Source organism: Monodon monoceros, unplaced genomic scaffold (genome assembly GCF_005190385.1).
Source record: "Monodon monoceros isolate NGI ecotype Baffin Bay Population unplaced genomic scaffold, NGI_Narwhal_1 Super_Scaffold_21, whole genome shotgun sequence".
Classification (NCBI taxonomy): Eukaryota; Metazoa; Chordata; class Mammalia; order Artiodactyla; family Monodontidae; genus Monodon; species Monodon monoceros.
The window spans coordinates 50,692,733-50,710,188 of record NW_021703778.1 but is presented as its reverse complement, the minus strand read 5'-3'; the positions used below and the strand labels follow the sequence as shown (position 1 = coordinate 50,710,188).

Below are 17,456 nucleotides of genomic sequence, written 5' to 3'. Positions count from 1 at the left end.
GCCTCCTGTCCCTTCTGTCCTCCCACAGCACAGGGTCCCCACTCCTCCTTAGCCGGCTCCTCCCCTCCAAAGCAGCCTCCTCCTTCTCCCTGATATGCAGAAAATCCAGCTATTTCAGCGGCACCCTCCCTGGGTGTTGCCCTCCCTGTATTATTAACGAAGCCCTCTGCAGTAGGAAAGGGGGTGGTGGTGGAAAGCCATCTCGTCATAATGATGGTAATAGTAATGTTATAACTACCATTTCTGAGTGCTTACTATATGCTAAGCTCTTCCCATTTGTCAACTCATTTAATTCTCATAACAACCTGACAAGGTGAGACCTGTTTTATTACAGAAGAAACTGAAGCCCAGAGAAGCTACGTAACTTGCTGCAGACCCCAGGGAAGCCATGATCCAAATCTAGCGGGCTCCAGCGCCCATGCCATTGACCTCTCCTCTCTGCAGTGGCTTGGCTGTCTCTGAAGGCATTTGTGTTTAATGGCAGTCTCTTCTGTTTCTAGGACTCTGCAGTTTGCAAAGCTGGCTGTGTGTTTCTCTGGAGCCGCTCATTCAGAGATGTGGGGTTAGTTCTACCCAAGGAATGGGAGGTTGTGCAGGTTACCAGGCAAGAAAATAGCAGCCTTAGCCCTGGAGCCCAGCTCTGATGATTCTAGACCAGGTGTATCACTCTTCTTTCTAAAACTGGCGAAGCTTCCCAAAGCTCTTACAACGAAGGCCACACCCTTGACCTTGACTTTCAAGTCCAACAGGAGATGGCTGCATTCACCAATCCAGCTTTATCTTCACCCCACCCCCACCCCCTGCCACTCCTCTCCCTGAAGCCACACTGGTCTTCTTTTAGCCCTTGAATTTTTCATGATGCCTCCACCTGAGAGTTTTGTATATGTCCTTTCCTCCGACTGGAATCCTCTTTTCTGTGTCTTCCCTTCAACTAGAGGGAAGAGGGAAATCTCCATTCAGTCAGAACCCTGCAATATGCTCCCTGACCTTTTCTTTCTTTGCATGGACCACAGTGAGTTTAATTATATGTTTAAGTAATTATTCACATTCTCTGATAGAATGCATGAAGGAGATAGTTTTTAGTAGATTCCTTTGTTAGTTTTGACACTGACACATTCCCAGTAGGAGACCTTGTATGAGACCAGGCCCTGGAACAGGTGATGGGAGGATACAGAGATGAAGGCATCATGGCTGCTGCCTTTGGAAAGCTTGCTAGCTAATGAGGAGTCAACTAATATAAGAGCTTTTACTGCAAGGCAGGGTGAATCAGCCAAATGCTCTAAAGAAGCTGGTATCAGGGGAGCCCAGACAAAAGTTATAAATTCAGAGGTGATCAGAATAGCACAGAGATTTTGGTATGGAGAGGGCCATGCTTTGATAGGTGAAAAGAATTTCAATTGAAAAGGGGAAAGGCATTATAGGCTAAGTGAGTCCAGAATAAGGCACACAATTGCTTAAGGACCCAGCAAATCAGAATAGCAAATTGGCTTTATATATATTATTTCCTTTAATCCCTGTGGATGCAGGCACCAAAATGTAAGCCCTACTAGTTCAGGAATTTCAGTCTGTTTTATTCATTGCTGTATTTCTGGCTCCCACAAAGTTCCTGGTAGCACTTTGGTGCTTAATAAATATTTATTGAATGCATAAGGTAGGTACTCATTGCTTCCATTTTACAATTGAGAATATGCACAAATAAGTGACTCAAGATTACATAGAGTCAAGATTTTAAGAAAATATGGAAAAATATATTTTAAAATGTTGGGGGTGAGAAAAACCTTTTAAAGCCTAATGTGGAGGAAACAATTGTTTCATATAAAGGAAACAATTGATAACTTTAGTTACAAAAATGTTTTAAAAATTGATTTGTCAAGAAAAATTATAAACAAAGTTGTAAGAATCAAAACCATGTGATGTTATTTAACATGATTAAAAAGTAATATTATAATCCTTAACATATAAAGAGTACTTAGGAGTCAACAGAAAAAGTAAATACCCCAAAAGAAAAATGGGCAAATATATACCATGAAGAAGCAGTTCACAAAAGCACAAATCACAATAATTTTAAAAACTCATATATATATCTTCACAAGAAATAAAAATGTAAATATATAAATAGTGTGATATTATTTTACGTAGCAGCTGACAAAGTACAATGTTGGTCAAGATCCAAGGAAGCAGATACTCTCATACACTGGGTGCAAGACTATGAATTGGCACAGTCTTGCTGGAAAGCATCTAGCAATACACTCCAAAATGTAAATTGAGTATACTCTTTGATTCAGGATTTTAACAATTCTAAGGAAATATCAAACAATTTTATCAAAATGTCTTTACAAGTAATATTCTGACAGTGTTCTTTATTTTTTTCACTGTTGTCAATTTAATTAATACTTTTGACTACACAATCTCCAAAAGAGTAGTTCTCAATTTAACCAAAGCACTTTCCATGATGCCAAAAATTAACGTTTGGTTGCCATCACTCTTGCAACAAAAGTACTTGGACAACTGCCAAATGCAGAGCACTCAGGTGGGTACCTCAGGATTACACAGATGCAGTCAAGAGCTCAAAGAAGCCTTCAGGAAAACTTGTTAATTCTTTGATTTTCCTCAGCAACTTCTCCCCTCTTATTTTCTTTAGCAAATATCCAGAACCACCAGTAGTCTCTGTAAATATACTATTCAACTATTCAACTCCTCACCCTCAGCAAGGGTTGCCTTTAATCAAGCAATTGGCTGGAGTGAAATTCTAACCCAATGCTTTCAGCACCATCTTGACTCCCTTTTTTTTTAGTTTATTTTTGGCTGCGTTGGGCCCTCATTGCTATGCACGGGCTTCCTCTAGTTGTGGCAAGCAGGGTCTACTCTTCATTGCGGTGCGTGGACTTCTCATTGCGGTGGCTTCTCTTGTTGCGGAGCATGGGCTCTAGGCGTGCGGCTTTGGTAGTTGTAGCACACAGGCTCAGTAGTTGTGGCTCATGGGCTCTAGAGCACAGGCTCAGTAGTTGTGGCACATGGGCTTAGCTGCTCCGCAGCATGTGGGATCTTCTTGGACCAGGGCTCGAACCTGTGTCCCCTGCATTGGCAGGTGGATTCTTAACCACTGCGCCACCAGAGAAGTCCCCTATATTATTTTAAGTAGTGTCAATCCCTACTCTGTGTCAATCTACTAGGTTAACGCTGCCCCCTCCCAAAGTCCTTCAATCCATTAGGTCCTTTCAAAGTCCTGCTAGTGTTAGAGGGTCTCCTGCAGAGGTGGGGGCTGGCTGTGGCTCACCGTGGGGTCAAGGACACTGGCAGCAGAAGCTCTGGGAAGCATTCCCCGGTGTGAGCTCTCCCAGAGTCCACCATCAGCCCCACCAAAGAGCCAGGCAGGCTCCAGTGCCGGGTTGCCTCAGGCCAAACAACCAACAGGGAGGGAACCCAGCCCCACCCGTCAGCAGACAAGTGGATTCAGTGTTCTTTATAATACAGTGAAAATTTGGAAACAACTTAAATGTCTATCAATAAGGGATTAGCTAAATAAGTTATAAGATCTATAAGTGGATTTCTACGCAGCTATTACATAGGATGGTATATAGTATGGGTTGGCAAACTGGCTCACGGGCCAAATCCAGTTCACTGACTGTTTTTGTTAATAAAGTTTTACTGGCACACAGCCATACTCATTTACTGATATATTGTCTATAGCCAGTTTCACACTACAATGGTCACTTGAACCTTTGCAACCGAAACCAAATGCCCCAGAGGCCTGAAATATTTACTGTCTGTCCCTATACAAAAATGTTTGCTGACCCCTGATTTATAAATATGTTCATTGTCATGGAAAGCTCTCTGTAACATATTATTGAGCGATAAAAGCAGGGTAAAAAATCACAACCATAGTGTGATCCCTGTTATATGAAATCATGTGGTGATGGGGAAGGGGGAGCAACACCTTAAATAATATATTTTTAGGAAAGATGTCTTAAATTATGTTCACCAGACATAATATATACTGGGTTACCTGTGAGTTGTGAGATTTTAATTTAGTTTTTACTTAACCTCTTTATATTTTTCTGTAATTCCTAAGTTTCTAAAAAAATTTACATAAGTAAAACGGATAAATGGCTATTATTTTTGCTATATTGAGTTCAGAGTTCATATTATTTCTTTTTAAAAAATTAATTAACTAATTTATTTATTTTGGGCTGCATTGGGTCTTTGTTGCTGCATGCAGTCTTTCTCTAGTTGCGACAAGCGGAGGCAACTCTTCATTGCAGTGTGTGGGCTTCTCATTGTGGAGGCTTCTCTTGTGGAGCACGGGCTCTAGGCACGCGGGCTTCAGTAGTTGTGGCACACAAGCTCAGTAGTTGTGGCTTGTAGGCTCTAGAGCCCAGGCCCAGCAGTTGTAGTGCACAGGTTTAGCTGCTCCGCGGCCTGTGAGATCTTCCTGGACCAGGGCTTGAACCCGTGTCACCTGCATTGGCAGGTGGATTCTTAACCACTGTGGCACCAGGGAAGTCCCATATTATTGCTTTTTGAATAAAGGTCTTAAACTAATAACTCACAAAGAAAGGAAATAGAGCTACTAAGCAGACTGTCAAAGGGAACTGTCAAAGGTTGCAAAAATTGCAAGTTGAAATTGTTTTGGAGGGAGGATGGGGCAGCCTGCAGGGGCAGCAGCTCCTGCCTTCTCTGCAGCTCGGTAGCCAGGGGTGGAAGGAAGCCTCAGGTGAAAGCCCAAGTCAGACCCCACACTGCATCCCACTGTCCCATCTCTCCCCCCTCATTTTTCTTTTACCATTTGGTTTGTGGTTCTATCTGTTCGTGTTTTTTTTTTCCTTCTTTTCTTCTGAGCCGTGTGGCTGGCAGGGTCTTGGTGCTGCGGCCAGGTGTCAGGCCTGAGCCTCCAAGGTGGGAGAGCCTAGTCCAGGACATTGGACCACCAGAGACCTCCTGGTCCCATGTAATATCAATCAGCGAGAGCTCTCCGAGAGATCTCCATCTCTACACTAAGACCCAGCTCCACCCAATGGCCAGCAAGCTCCAGGGCTGGACGCCCCATGCCAAACAACTAGCAAGACAGGAACACAACCCCACCCGATAGCAGAGAGGTTGCCTAAAGTCATACTAAGTTCACAGACACCCCAAAACACACTGCCGGACGTGGCCCTGCCCACCAGAAGAACAAGATCCAGCCCCACTCACGAGAACACAGGCACAAGTCCCCTCCACTAAGAAGCCTACACAAGCCACTGAACCAACCTCATCCACTGGGGGAAGACACCAAAAACAACAGGAACTGTTAACCTGCAGCCTGTGAAAAGGAGGCCCCAAACACAGTAAGTTAAACAAAATGAGAAGACACAGAAATATGCAGCAGCTTAAGGAGCAAGGTAAAAACCCACCAGACCAAACAAATGAAGAGGAAATAGACAGTCTACCTGAAAAAGAATTCAGAATAATGGTAGTAAAGATGATACAAAATCTTGGAAATAGAATGGAGAAAATACAAGAAACATTTAAAAAGGACCTAGAAGAGCTAAAGAGCAAACAGATAATGATGAACAAAACAATAAATGAAATTAAAAATTCTCTAGAAGGAATCAATAGCAGAATAACTGAAGCAGAAGAATGGATAAGTGACCTGGAAGATAAAATAGTGGAAATAACTGCTGCAGAGCAGAGTAAAGAAAAAAGAATGAAAAGAATTAAGGACAGTCTCAGATACCTCTGGGACAACATTAAACACACCAACATTTGAATTATAGGGGTCCCAGAAGAAGAAGAGAAAAAGAAAGGGTCTGAGAAAATATTTGAAGAGATTATAGTTGAAAACTTCCCTAACATGGGAAAGGAAATAGTCAAGTGCAGGAAGCACAGAGAGCCCCATACAGGATGAATGCAAGGAGAAACACACCAAGACACATATTAATCAAACTATCAAAAATTAAATACAAAGAAAAAATATTAAAAGCAGCAAGGGAAAAGCAACAAATAACATATAAGGGAATCCCTATAAGGTTAACAGCTGATCTTTCAGCAGAAACTCTGCAAGCCAGAAGGGAGTGGCAGGACATTTTTAAAGTGATGAAAGGGAAAGACCTACAACCAAGATTAGTCAGCAAGGACCTAAATGTAAGACCAGACACTATAAAACTCTTAGAGGAAAACATAGGCAGAACACTCTATGACATAATTCACAGGAAGATCTTTTTTGACCCACCTCCTAGAGAAATGGAAATAAAAACAAAAGTAAACAAATGGGACCTAATGAAACTTAAAATCTTTTGCACAACAAAGGAAACCATAAATAAGACAAAAGGCAACCCTCAGAATGGGAGAAAATATTTGCAAATGAAGCAACTGACAAAAGGTTAATCTCCAAAATTTACAAGCAGCTCATGCAGCTCAATATTAAAAAACAAACAACCCAATCCAAAAATAGAATACCTAAACAGACATTTCTCCAAAGAAGATATAAGATGGCCAAAAAACACATGAAAGGATGCCCAGCCTCACTAATTAGTAGAGAAATGCAAATCAAACCTACAGTGAGGTATCAATTCACACCAGTCAGAATGGCCATTATCAAAAAATCTACAAACAATAAATGCTGGAGAGGATGTAGAGAAAAGGGAACCCTCTTGCACTGTTGGTAGGAATGTAAACTGATACAGCCACTATGGAGAACAGTATGGAGGTTCCTTAAGAAACTAAAAATAGAACTACCATATGACTTAGCAATCCCACTACTGGACATATACCCTGAGAAAACCATAATTCAAAAAGAGACCTGTAACACAATGTTCATTGCAGCACTGTTTGCAATAGCCAGGACATGGAAACAACCTAAGTGTCCATCAACAGATGAATGGATAAAGAAGATGTGGCACATATATACAAGAAATGAAATTGAGTTATTTGTAGGGAGGTGGATGGACTTAGAGTCTGTCATACAGAGTGAAGTAAGTCAGAAAGAGAAAAACAAATACTGTAAGCTAACACATATATATAGAATCTAAAAAAAAATGGTTCTGATGAGCCTAGGGGCAGGATAGGAATAAAGACACAAATGTAGAGAATAGACTTGAGGACACAGGGAGGGGGAAGGGTAAGCTGGGATGAAGTGAGAGAGTAGCACTGACATATATATACTACCAAATGTAAAATAGATAGCTAGTGAGAAGTAGCTGCATAGCACAGGGAGGTCAGCTCAGTGCTTTGTGACCACCTAGAGGGGTGGGATAGGGAGGGTGGGAGGGAGGCTCAAGAGGGAGGGGATATGGGGATATATGTATACATATAGCTGATTCACTTTGTTATACATCAGAAACTAACACAATATTGTAAAGCAATTATACTCCAATAAAGATGTTAAAAGAATTGTTTTATTTTTTAAATTAGCAAAGTTTAAACCCACTTAATACTGGTTGGGGGGTTCAATAAAACTCTTCTTTCATAAATTGCTGGTCACCTTCTAAATTGTTATAATTTTGGAAAATAATCTGGTAAAGTCTTAATAGCTTTTAATATAACCTTGAACTTCTATACTTTTAATGTATGCCTTGGAATAGTATTCTCACCTTTAGGAATATACACATCTAAAGAAATAAACTTTGATTTGGGAAAGACAATATACACCAAGTTTTTCAGGTAAAATGTTTTTGATTTAAAGTTAAATGGAATTGAACGTAAGATCCCACGTGTGCTACTTTTACTACAGTGGCAAAGTCTCTACAGGACAATAGCAAGTGCTGCTCAAGATGAGCATCAACTGGAGCTCTTGGACGTTGCTGGTAAGGATGCAAAACAGCCACTCTGGGAAACAGCTTTTCAGTTTCTTATAAAGTTAAACATATAGTTTTAGTGTGATACCCAGCAATCCCAACCCTATGTATTTACCCTTGAGAAATGAAAACTTATGTGCACACAAAAACCTGTACATAAATATTTATAGAAGTTCTGTCCATAATTGTCAAAAACTGGAAATAATACAAATGTTCTGTAATGGGTACATCCACACAACGGAATGCAACTCAGTAATAAAAAAAAAAGGAGCGTGCTGTTGATACCCACAACTTGCATGAATCTCAAAGGCTCTATGCTGAGTGAAAGAAGGTAGTCTCAAAAGCTGACACACTGTATGATTCCATTTGTAATGCCTTCTTGACAAGATAAAATTAAAGGGATAGAGAATAGATAAGGGGTTGCCGAGTGTTAGGCCTGGGGATGTGACTACAAAGGGACAGCACTGGTGTTTGGGGGATGATGGAACTGCTCTGTCTCCATATTGTGGTGGTAGTTACACAAATCTATGCACATATTATAATTCATAGAACTGCACACCCCAAAATAGTCAATTTTACTATATGTTAATTTAAAAATAAAATTAAAATAAATATATGTAGGAAAAAATAGAAGATAACACACAAAAATTACAGTATTATTTGTTTAAAATCATGATTTTTTGGGCAACTTTCTTATTTTTCCAATTTTATATGAATAAATTATTTTTATAATTCGAATAATATACTTACAAACAAACCTATCCAGGAACTCTAAAATCCTAGCAGTGTATGCAGTTTGGGAAGACAACAGATAGCCTTCATACTGCAATTGTATCTGAAGACAGTGTGCATTCTGGTCATTGAGGGCAGTTCAAATTGTGTCCAGGAGTCTGTTTATGAAATTAATAAAGTATGCAATTCACTTTAGAAAGTGGAAGTAGAAGTAATAACAGAACTTTTGCTTCCTTAAAAAGTCTCTTTTATCCACAAAATTTACTCTTGTAGAATTCCTCACTCACTTTTTTTTTCCCTCATTCACTTTTGATGCCAAATAAATGAGATTGTGTCAAAAAGCAATAATAACCCCATATATACATTCATTATCTCGTGTTATCCAATCCTGAGAAGGTGAGTGGGGTTAGTGTACACTCATCTCTTTGCAGAGAGGAAACCGAGGTAGAGAAACATTGGAGTGTAGGCAGCATGGCAATAAAAATTCCATTTGCTTTAACTTTTCTCCCAGGAGGTAGACTGTATTTTTTTGTGGCTTGCCAATAATGATATATAAGGTAATATTATCATATTGTTTTCTCTTGAGACTTTCCTGGACATCATTAGGAATGAAATAAGTGTTGTATGCCTTGAGAGATAAAGTATGTTTTCTCACTGAAAATTCACAAGTACTTTGACTGTAATGAAATACTCTCATCTGTTTGGTTTTTCAGGATTTTGTATTTCACGCTGATTCTGCCTCTGCAGTACCTTGAGCCTTTCTTTTCATGCATCTTCCTCAACCTACAGCTCATTGTCCTGCAAATTCTTAATCTTTACTGGGGTTACTTCATCCTGAAGATGCTCAAAAGATGTATATTCACAAAGGTAAGGGCTGTTCAAGTCTCATTGCTCTTAACAAACAGATTTCATTGCCAGATTGAAGGTGAGGCCCAGCTGGTGGAACATTCTACTTAATTTATGGTTAACCAGAATTTTTTTTCTTGATTTGATCCGTCTTGATAAAAGTTTCTCCAAACTATAGATTTTTCATTAAGTAGATTTCTAAGGTGTTCTTAAGAAATTGCTTTTATTAGAGGACAAGGGTTTTTTTTTTTAATTTCTGTCCAAAAATTGAATGCTGCTTCTTAAAGAATGTCCTAATAAGTCTAAATTTGCTCCAGTTTGGGGCAAGCTTTATGGTGTTGGTTGGGTACTGTTTCAGATCCTTGGTTTGTTTACCTTTGCTGAACATCCAATTTGCACATAATGCTCTCCCCCTGAGCTTTCTCTTTCTCTCTGAAACTTTGTCCATCATTTGCCTATACTTTTTTCTGAAAACATCTTCTTCCCTAAGAAATTAATAATACATTTTAGACAAAAGAAGGGGCTTTTCTGTTTGTTTTGTTTTGAATTCTAGTTTTTAATTTCAGAACAGGGGAGGAGAGGGCTTCAGAAATGAGTAAGACATAATCACTGCCTTTGGGGAAACAGCCCAGCATATAGTCGGGGAATATTCACCTATTAGCAACTTACATATATTGTACAGAATGTCCGGTGCTGAAGAGAGGTCCCAGAAACTTGCTGAGAAAGACAAAAGAGAAATTAGGGGACCAGGGAAAGTTTCACTGAATAGATGGAATTTGACTGGAGTCTTTAAGGCATGTTAAAAAAAAAAAATCAAATCACAGCTCCTTCCTTGCCTGGAAATCATACATCCAAGGGAATTTTAATTAAGAATCTTTCAAGGTAAAAAGTTACAGCTGGCTCACTTTTGGGTGTTACCTAATCCATGTATAAAACAGCATTGTATCGTGACCAGAATGAGTGACTCATATGTAACAGGTATGCTGGTAATTTATCAGATAAGCTCATTTTTTGATCAACTCTCTGATGAATTCATTTTCCTACTTTAGCAATTGTGTCTCAAAGATCATTGAAGAGCTGACAAATGAAGTGGATGTGGCCATAATTGACCTCTAGATCTTCTAAATCTAGACAGAGGTATAGGAAATTGGGCTACATCTGCATTAATCTCAAGCCAAATCCTGAAAGTTTTTTACTTTTTTAAACTAAATTACTGACTTGAGCTTGTTTTCCTGAGAGTAGATTCTTTCCTTTAAAGCTGGAGTGCCCCCCCAAAAAAAAAAAATTTCATTGAATGGTTCCAGTTTATTAATGTTCTAAATAGTTTTTCTATGATCTCTGCAAAAGTTATTTTATCCCTAAGTGACAGATACAGTTCAAGTAACTGAGATAAACTTAAGAATTTGAGCAGTTAGACAATTTGCACATCCAGGGGTTGGACAGAAGGCAGGTCACTGAACTGAGCCTGCCTGACCTTTGGGTCCAGCCTTCCTGGAGCTCCTGTCCCTAGGCAGAAATGGTTCCCTTATTAACTGGTGAGTGACAGTAATTACAGGCTTGGAAGGGATCCAGGCAGAACAAAACTTGGAAACCAGAAAATACCCTTGTTTGGTTTCATCATGATTTTCATATTTCTGATCTCTAATGGGTTGTACCAAGCCTGAGAAAAACCCAGTGGGTTGGGGAGCTGTGGACAGGAATTCCTGATTTCTCATGCTGTACTTTGGAAAAGCTGTTTCCAATTGCAATTTGACAGCAGCAGTGGAGGCCCCCGCAGCCCTAATCCTTGCAGTCCGCATGACTTCAGCTGGCTTGCATGTGCGCTCTGTTTTCCACAGCAGTGGCAAATCTGGCTGTGAAATCAGCTTCTTCCTCCAAAGCCATAAAGCCGACTTTTAAAGAATGCTGTTTGAAGGCATAGTTGCATTGCAAAGGGGAGGAGAGGGACAGAGGCAGGAGTTGAAATTTTTAGAGGAACAACTAACAAGTCAGTTTTCAATTCTATTTAATAAATATTTATCACTTCATACACACCACAATTGTTACCAAGGTGACTAATTCTTGATATTTAAAAAATGGAATTGCAGAGGTTTGTAGGCCTCCAAAAAAATTTTTTTTTAATCCTATAACAGCAATTGAGAATTTGTCTTTTCAAGTTCTTTATATCTGGCAGGGCCCTAATAAGTAATTTTGAATATGTAAATGAATAAATAATTTGGATGGCAAGTTACAAAATAATTTATTAATCTGTTTATGGTCTCTATGAATTTGCATGGTAGACTGAAAAGACAAAAGTGATTATTCTTAAAAACAGTGATTTTTTGAAGTATTCACATCTTATTTTCCCTAAACAATAATATCGTTGCATGCATATGATGAGTGAGGACCTTCTACCATTTCTACCTTAAAATAACAATATCACTGTAATTTCAGGCCACTAACATATACACACCATAGTTAGCAGTCACCTTGCTGTTTGAGAACAAGAGTTGGCACTGAAACTTAACTGGTTCCTATAAAGTGGATGATTTTGTGATGAACTACCAGCCTACACATCACATCCGGAAGTATGACGGGCTGACATATTCAACCTGTCATTCTCTTCGCAAACTTGAGAAGTGCTTTCAGAGGAAATTAGAAGAAGCATAGCATGCTTTTGTTTAATGTTACTTAAGAGAACTTGATCATCCTTAAGCTTTTATTTTCTTCTTTCTAAATATCATACTGAGTGCTGGCCAGCTTGAGCATGTTTCTGTGACATCTTAGGCTGGTTCATTGCCAAGACGTGGAGGTGGAGCTGTAGCCTGCAGCCCTTACACCCAGGCTGGAGAAGCCAGCCCCTTGGCCACTGGCCCCAGCCATCTGCTCTCTACAGGCAGTGTCTCTTAAGTTCACAGAATGACATTTACACATGCTGAACTGTTTCAGTTAAAGAAAGGAACCCTCTAATAAACATGAGGAAACTGAGGCCTCAACCAAATTCACACAGTAATCGCATGGCAAAGCCTGAGTCTCTTAACTTGTAATACTTCACCTTTTCTAATTATTCAGGGAAGAAAATTAATTTTAAATATTTGTATGGAGTAAAAAATAGTGAGTACAGAAACAAATGGAGTAATCAAGATAGTAGATTAAAACACAGATCCTTCAAGTTATTTTTGAACTTTTTAAAAGCATAAAAACAGTTTTGTAATTATTTTTTAAGTAATTTTTTATTTTTAATAATTTTTACTTCCTAGTGAAACATTTAGGGTAATAGCTAAGACTACAGGCTCTGTGTAGATTCAAATCTTAGCTCTCCCATTTATGGCTGTGTGATCTTGGGCATATTATTTCTATTTATTGCCTCAGCTTCCTCACCTGTAACATGGGGCTGATGATATTAGTGCCTCCCTTACAGGAGAAGCCCTTAGAACAGCATCTGGCATCCAGTGTGCACATGATAAACATTAGCTGCCATCATCACTGTCACTGTTACAATATACACGGGTTCCTTGGGCAGAGACCTTGTGAATTCCAAGTGGCCTGACAGTTTGCTCTCACTCAAGATCTCTCTTCCATTTGCTTAAATAAGGCTGCAGCTGATGTCAGGGGTCAGAGTCCTAGACTTTCCACCAGTGGCTCTAATGACAGTTTCCTAAGCTGTCTTCTGCCAGTTGACTTTCATGACTCACATTCTAGATGGCACTTTTTGACACATTCTCTCAGATATCAGCATATTAGGGAAGATATACAAAATCTGTAACTTCCAAGAAGACTTCAAGTCTCTTTTGTTAGTAGGCAATAGTGGATGTAAAAACTGCCATTTGCTGATCAAGACATTATAAAAATACCACAAAGGCTGACTACTGAGAGTGTTAGAAAAATGCTATTGGTTTATATTTCCATATTTCTGGATATTTATATAGATTAACTAGATTAACAATCTATTCAAGAAACAACAGTGGAATTTATAAAATTTGATAACAAAAATAACTTTGCAAAGTTGCTGGGCTCAAAGAATTTCAAATTTGAATATTCTATACTACATGTTCAGCCCAGCCACAAAATAGAGAATCCCATAGGATTTTAGAGCTAGAAGAGACCACTAAATGTCTACCAGGACACCAGGACCCTCCTCACGGCCTTGCTACTGTGGCTTACCACTCATGTTCATGTAGACGGTAGTCTCTCTTGTATGGAGGAAGAGAGAGCTGAGTGAGGAAGGGACGTGCCTTACCCGAGGTCACACAGGAGTGGGGATTCCTGAGGCTAATTCTGTGCTCTCTGCCTCCCCAGGAATAGTGTGCATCTGTGTGTGTGTGTGTGTGTGTGTGTGTGTGTGTGTGTATGTTTAGTGTGGCTTACGCTCCGTTCCCACAAACTTCATGATCTTATCATAAACTTTGCTTGGTTACCTTACAAATAATCAATTAATTCCAGCTCTTCATAGAGGGTTCTCTTTAGAAAATCTCATTAAGGATATTCCCATTAGGGGATTTCCTGGCTTAAATCAGCCATAAACCTATTTTGTGTTTTTTTTTTTAAAATAAACCTGAAGTGTAGAGTTGTTTAAAGGAGCCAAAGTAGACTAGGCAACCATATGAATGGTTCTAAGATAATAAAGAAAGGGAAAAAAAAGTATCATGAGTAAGAGCCAAGCCCTACAAGTAAACTGGCCTCTTCCCAGCTCCATATGCCCCCAACAGAATTCCTGTTGCTTTGCCTTCGACTGGGAGGCCTCCAAAATAGACCCACAGGTACAGCCAGGGCACCAAGGTGGTTGCTTGGGAGAAGACCCAACCTCACACTCACAATGGAGATGGAAGCGGCCCAGAACTGGAAGGAGGGGGTCACCTGCTAAAAGAGAAAATGGAGGCTCAGAGGGAGAAAGGGACTTCGTAAGGCCGTGCAAATCAGGACTGGAACCCCCAGCAACCTTCTCAGTGAATACCTCTTTTCCACACCAGGATAACATTATGCAGGCATTTTCTTACACTGGCATGGTCATAAAACAAGATTTTATTTCAGTTTTCTTCAATCCACCCTCTCTTCCTTTGGAGACATGGAAAGCAGCTGGGTGCCAGCAGCTGAGTGGGGCCTGTTCCCTCTAGAAGATTTCAGATGCTGGGTGTCTGTTTAAAAATGGCGGATCTGGGGCTTCCCTGGTGGCACAGTGGTTAAGAATCTGCCTGCCAATGCAGGGGACACGGGTTCGAGCCCTGTTCCGGGAAGATCCCACATACCGCGGAGCAACTAAGCCCGTGCACCACAACTACTGAGCCTGCGCTCTAGAGCCCGTGCTCCACAACAAGAGAAGCCACGGCGATGAGAAGCCCGCGCACCACAATGCAGAGTAGCTCCAGCTTGCCGCAACTAGAGAAAGCCCGCACGCAACGAGGACCCAACACAGCCAAAAATAAACAAATAAATAAGTTAAAAAAGAATGGCGGACCTCCCTTCCCTGCAATTGCCCGTGAATTATGTAATTATACTACAGTGATTTTCCATACTTACTTTATCACATATTGGCTCCCTTTGTGTGTGCTCTTAACTTTTTTGTCTTATGTGTTTTCTAACAATGGTTTTCAAGATACTGTTCTTGGAGGTACTGGACTATGCAGGTCGTTTGATGGACAAGAGGTTAACTGAAGCTGTTATAAAAGGAAGGGACTTGTTCAGGTGAGAGCTGTCCCATGAAGCATTTTTGAGGATAGCAATGGATACTTAAATCCTGCTTTCTTTCCTCTGTCTCAAATGCTGACTTGATGCTCCCCTGATGGTATTTTGCTGAAGCTGAAAAGGAGGGTGAGCTATGGGTGAAAAGTGAAGAGATAAAAGAAGCTCTGACGTCTCTTGTACCCACGGTTTTAAAAATAATTTCACAAAATACAGTGGGTTTTTATATATTCCTGAAAGGAATGGATATTCTTCATTTCATTAGTAGAAAAACAGACACACAAGCACATGCACGTAAACACACATACACACACAGATGTTGTATATGGAACTTGAGTTTCTGTTTCTGTATCAGCCTAGACAAGGGGACAAGCACAATTCATGGCTTGTTAATAAATCTACGCATTCACACCAGTATGTGAAAGCTTTATTAATGGCCTCTTGGGGCAGAGAGATTGGTAAGAGCAGGTGTGGGGGGAGAGTGTGCCCTGGCCAACACTGTCCCTGTTTACCTCCCAGTTTTCTGTGGCTGCACCCCTCCCTGTGTGGGGCAAGGTCCCACCCCCCCACTACAGAAGTCTCAGAAGGGAGCTTTATGTAACACAAAAGGAACCCTATTCTTGAAAACTCATTCTGTTTGTAGATATGGATAAAATTAGTTCCTTTTTAAAACATTTTCATTTTGATTTATCATGTGGGCTTTAGCGCTTGAATGATTTATGATGCAGATGGCTTTATCTGAGTTCTGTTTTGGGGAATAACAAGCATGCTATCTGTGGAACTCTGACTCTCAGTGGGGCTCTTTTCTGCAAATGGTGTCTCCTTGCCACACGCGGCAGACTCAGGAAATCTTAAAGCGAGCAGCCCTGGGCACGTACCCTCTTCCTGTGGCTCTGAAGCACGTTCTGCAGGCCTGCCCTGAGACCTGTCATTTCCTCAATGTTGCTCGAAGCAGCTCAGGCCTGTAGGTATACTTCTGTAATGTTTTCGGTGTGAACCTGGAGACTGTGGTCAGATCTTCTAAGGGAATGGGATTGGCAGTTCTTACTCGTTGGCTGGGTTGGGACCTCTGACCCAGTCTCTGGAGCACTGCGCTGAGGCCTGGCCACAATGGGGACACAGTCTAAACTCAGTACTGGTCCCACCCAGTAGCTACACCGGGTGGCTACTTACATCATGATTTGATAGAAGCCAGTCAACCTCCCTGCACCCCTAACAATCAATTTACCCACTTCTCTGGGTGTGAGATGGTGTGAAGAGCATAGAGAAAGTCCAGCCTCCTTGAGACCCCAACATCTTGGCTGTCCAGAAAATGAATAATGAGGAGAGGGTAAAACTCAGTGAATGCGTAGAAGAGACCTAATCAAACTTTGTCTACTTTCTGTAGCCATTGTTTCTTCCCCATATCAGTTGTGAGTATTTGTGTGTGTGTGCGCATGTGTATACACAGAAGGCTTTTAGGGGTACTCTGGGATTCCACACCTGTGAGGGAGGGAAAGGAGCTGGAATGGGCAGAGGGAGAAATTAAACTGTGATGCAATTGCTACAAAGGCCTCAGCCAACCCTACAGAGCACTCTAGAGCTGAGTGGCCCTTCAGAGATATCCCAGTTGAAGCAAAGGGGCCAGACCTCTGTACCCCAGCATTAGCCTGTTACTGGACATGGGCTGCCCTGTGGAAAGGGGCATAACTCTGGTCAAGGGAGTTCCCTTCATCCAAGGATAAGACCAGAGAAGGACACAGCTGGGAGCTCCCATAGCTGGGAAATTAGAGCTGTGGTCCTGAAGGGGTTTCTGGGCTGTGCATCATGGTGTCCACATGGCCTCCGATCTCTGCCTGCCCTACCCCGAACCTAATGCCAGCCCCCACAAACAGGATTGCATTTACCCTCTGTAGGGAGGCAGACTAAGGATCAAAGGGTATGGCTTCCCAAACACTGAGATGTGAGGCCTTAGAGAAGTTATTTATTTTTTCACCCTCTGCTTTCTTTCTTTCTTTGTTTTTTAATTGAGGTATAGTTGATTTACAATATTATATTAGTTTCAAGTGTACAACATAATGATTCAATATGTTTATAGATTATATTCCATTTATGGCTATATTTCCCCATGCTGTACAATATATCCTCGTTGCTTATTTATTTCCTACATAGTAGTTTGTGTCTCTTGATCCCATACCCCTATCTGCCCCTCCCCCCTCCCTTCTCCCCACTGGTAACCACTAGTTTGATCTCTGTATCTGTGAGTCCATTTCTGTTTTGTTATATACGTTCATTTGTTTTATCTTTTAGATTCCACATGTAGATAACATAGAGTATTTGTCTTTGTCTGACTTATTTCACTAAGCATAATACTCTTTAGGTCCATTCGTGTTGTTGCAAATGGCAGAATTTCATTCTTTTTTAATGGCTGAGTAATATTCCATTGTATATATATACCACATCTTCTTT

At 40.6% G+C, this 17,456-nt stretch overlaps 1 protein-coding gene across 1 annotated transcript in view; it reads left to right on the top strand.

The window, feature by feature from the left end:
* The window catches only part of CERS3 (ceramide synthase 3), a 98,467-nt gene that overhangs the window by 49,096 nt on the left and 31,915 nt on the right, over positions 1-17,456 (top strand). The window contains exon 9 of the mRNA XM_029238507.1: positions 9,218-9,371. Within this exon, the coding sequence (XP_029094340.1) occupies positions 9,218-9,371 (154 nt within the window). The remainder of the gene's footprint in view (positions 1-9,217; positions 9,372-17,456) is intronic.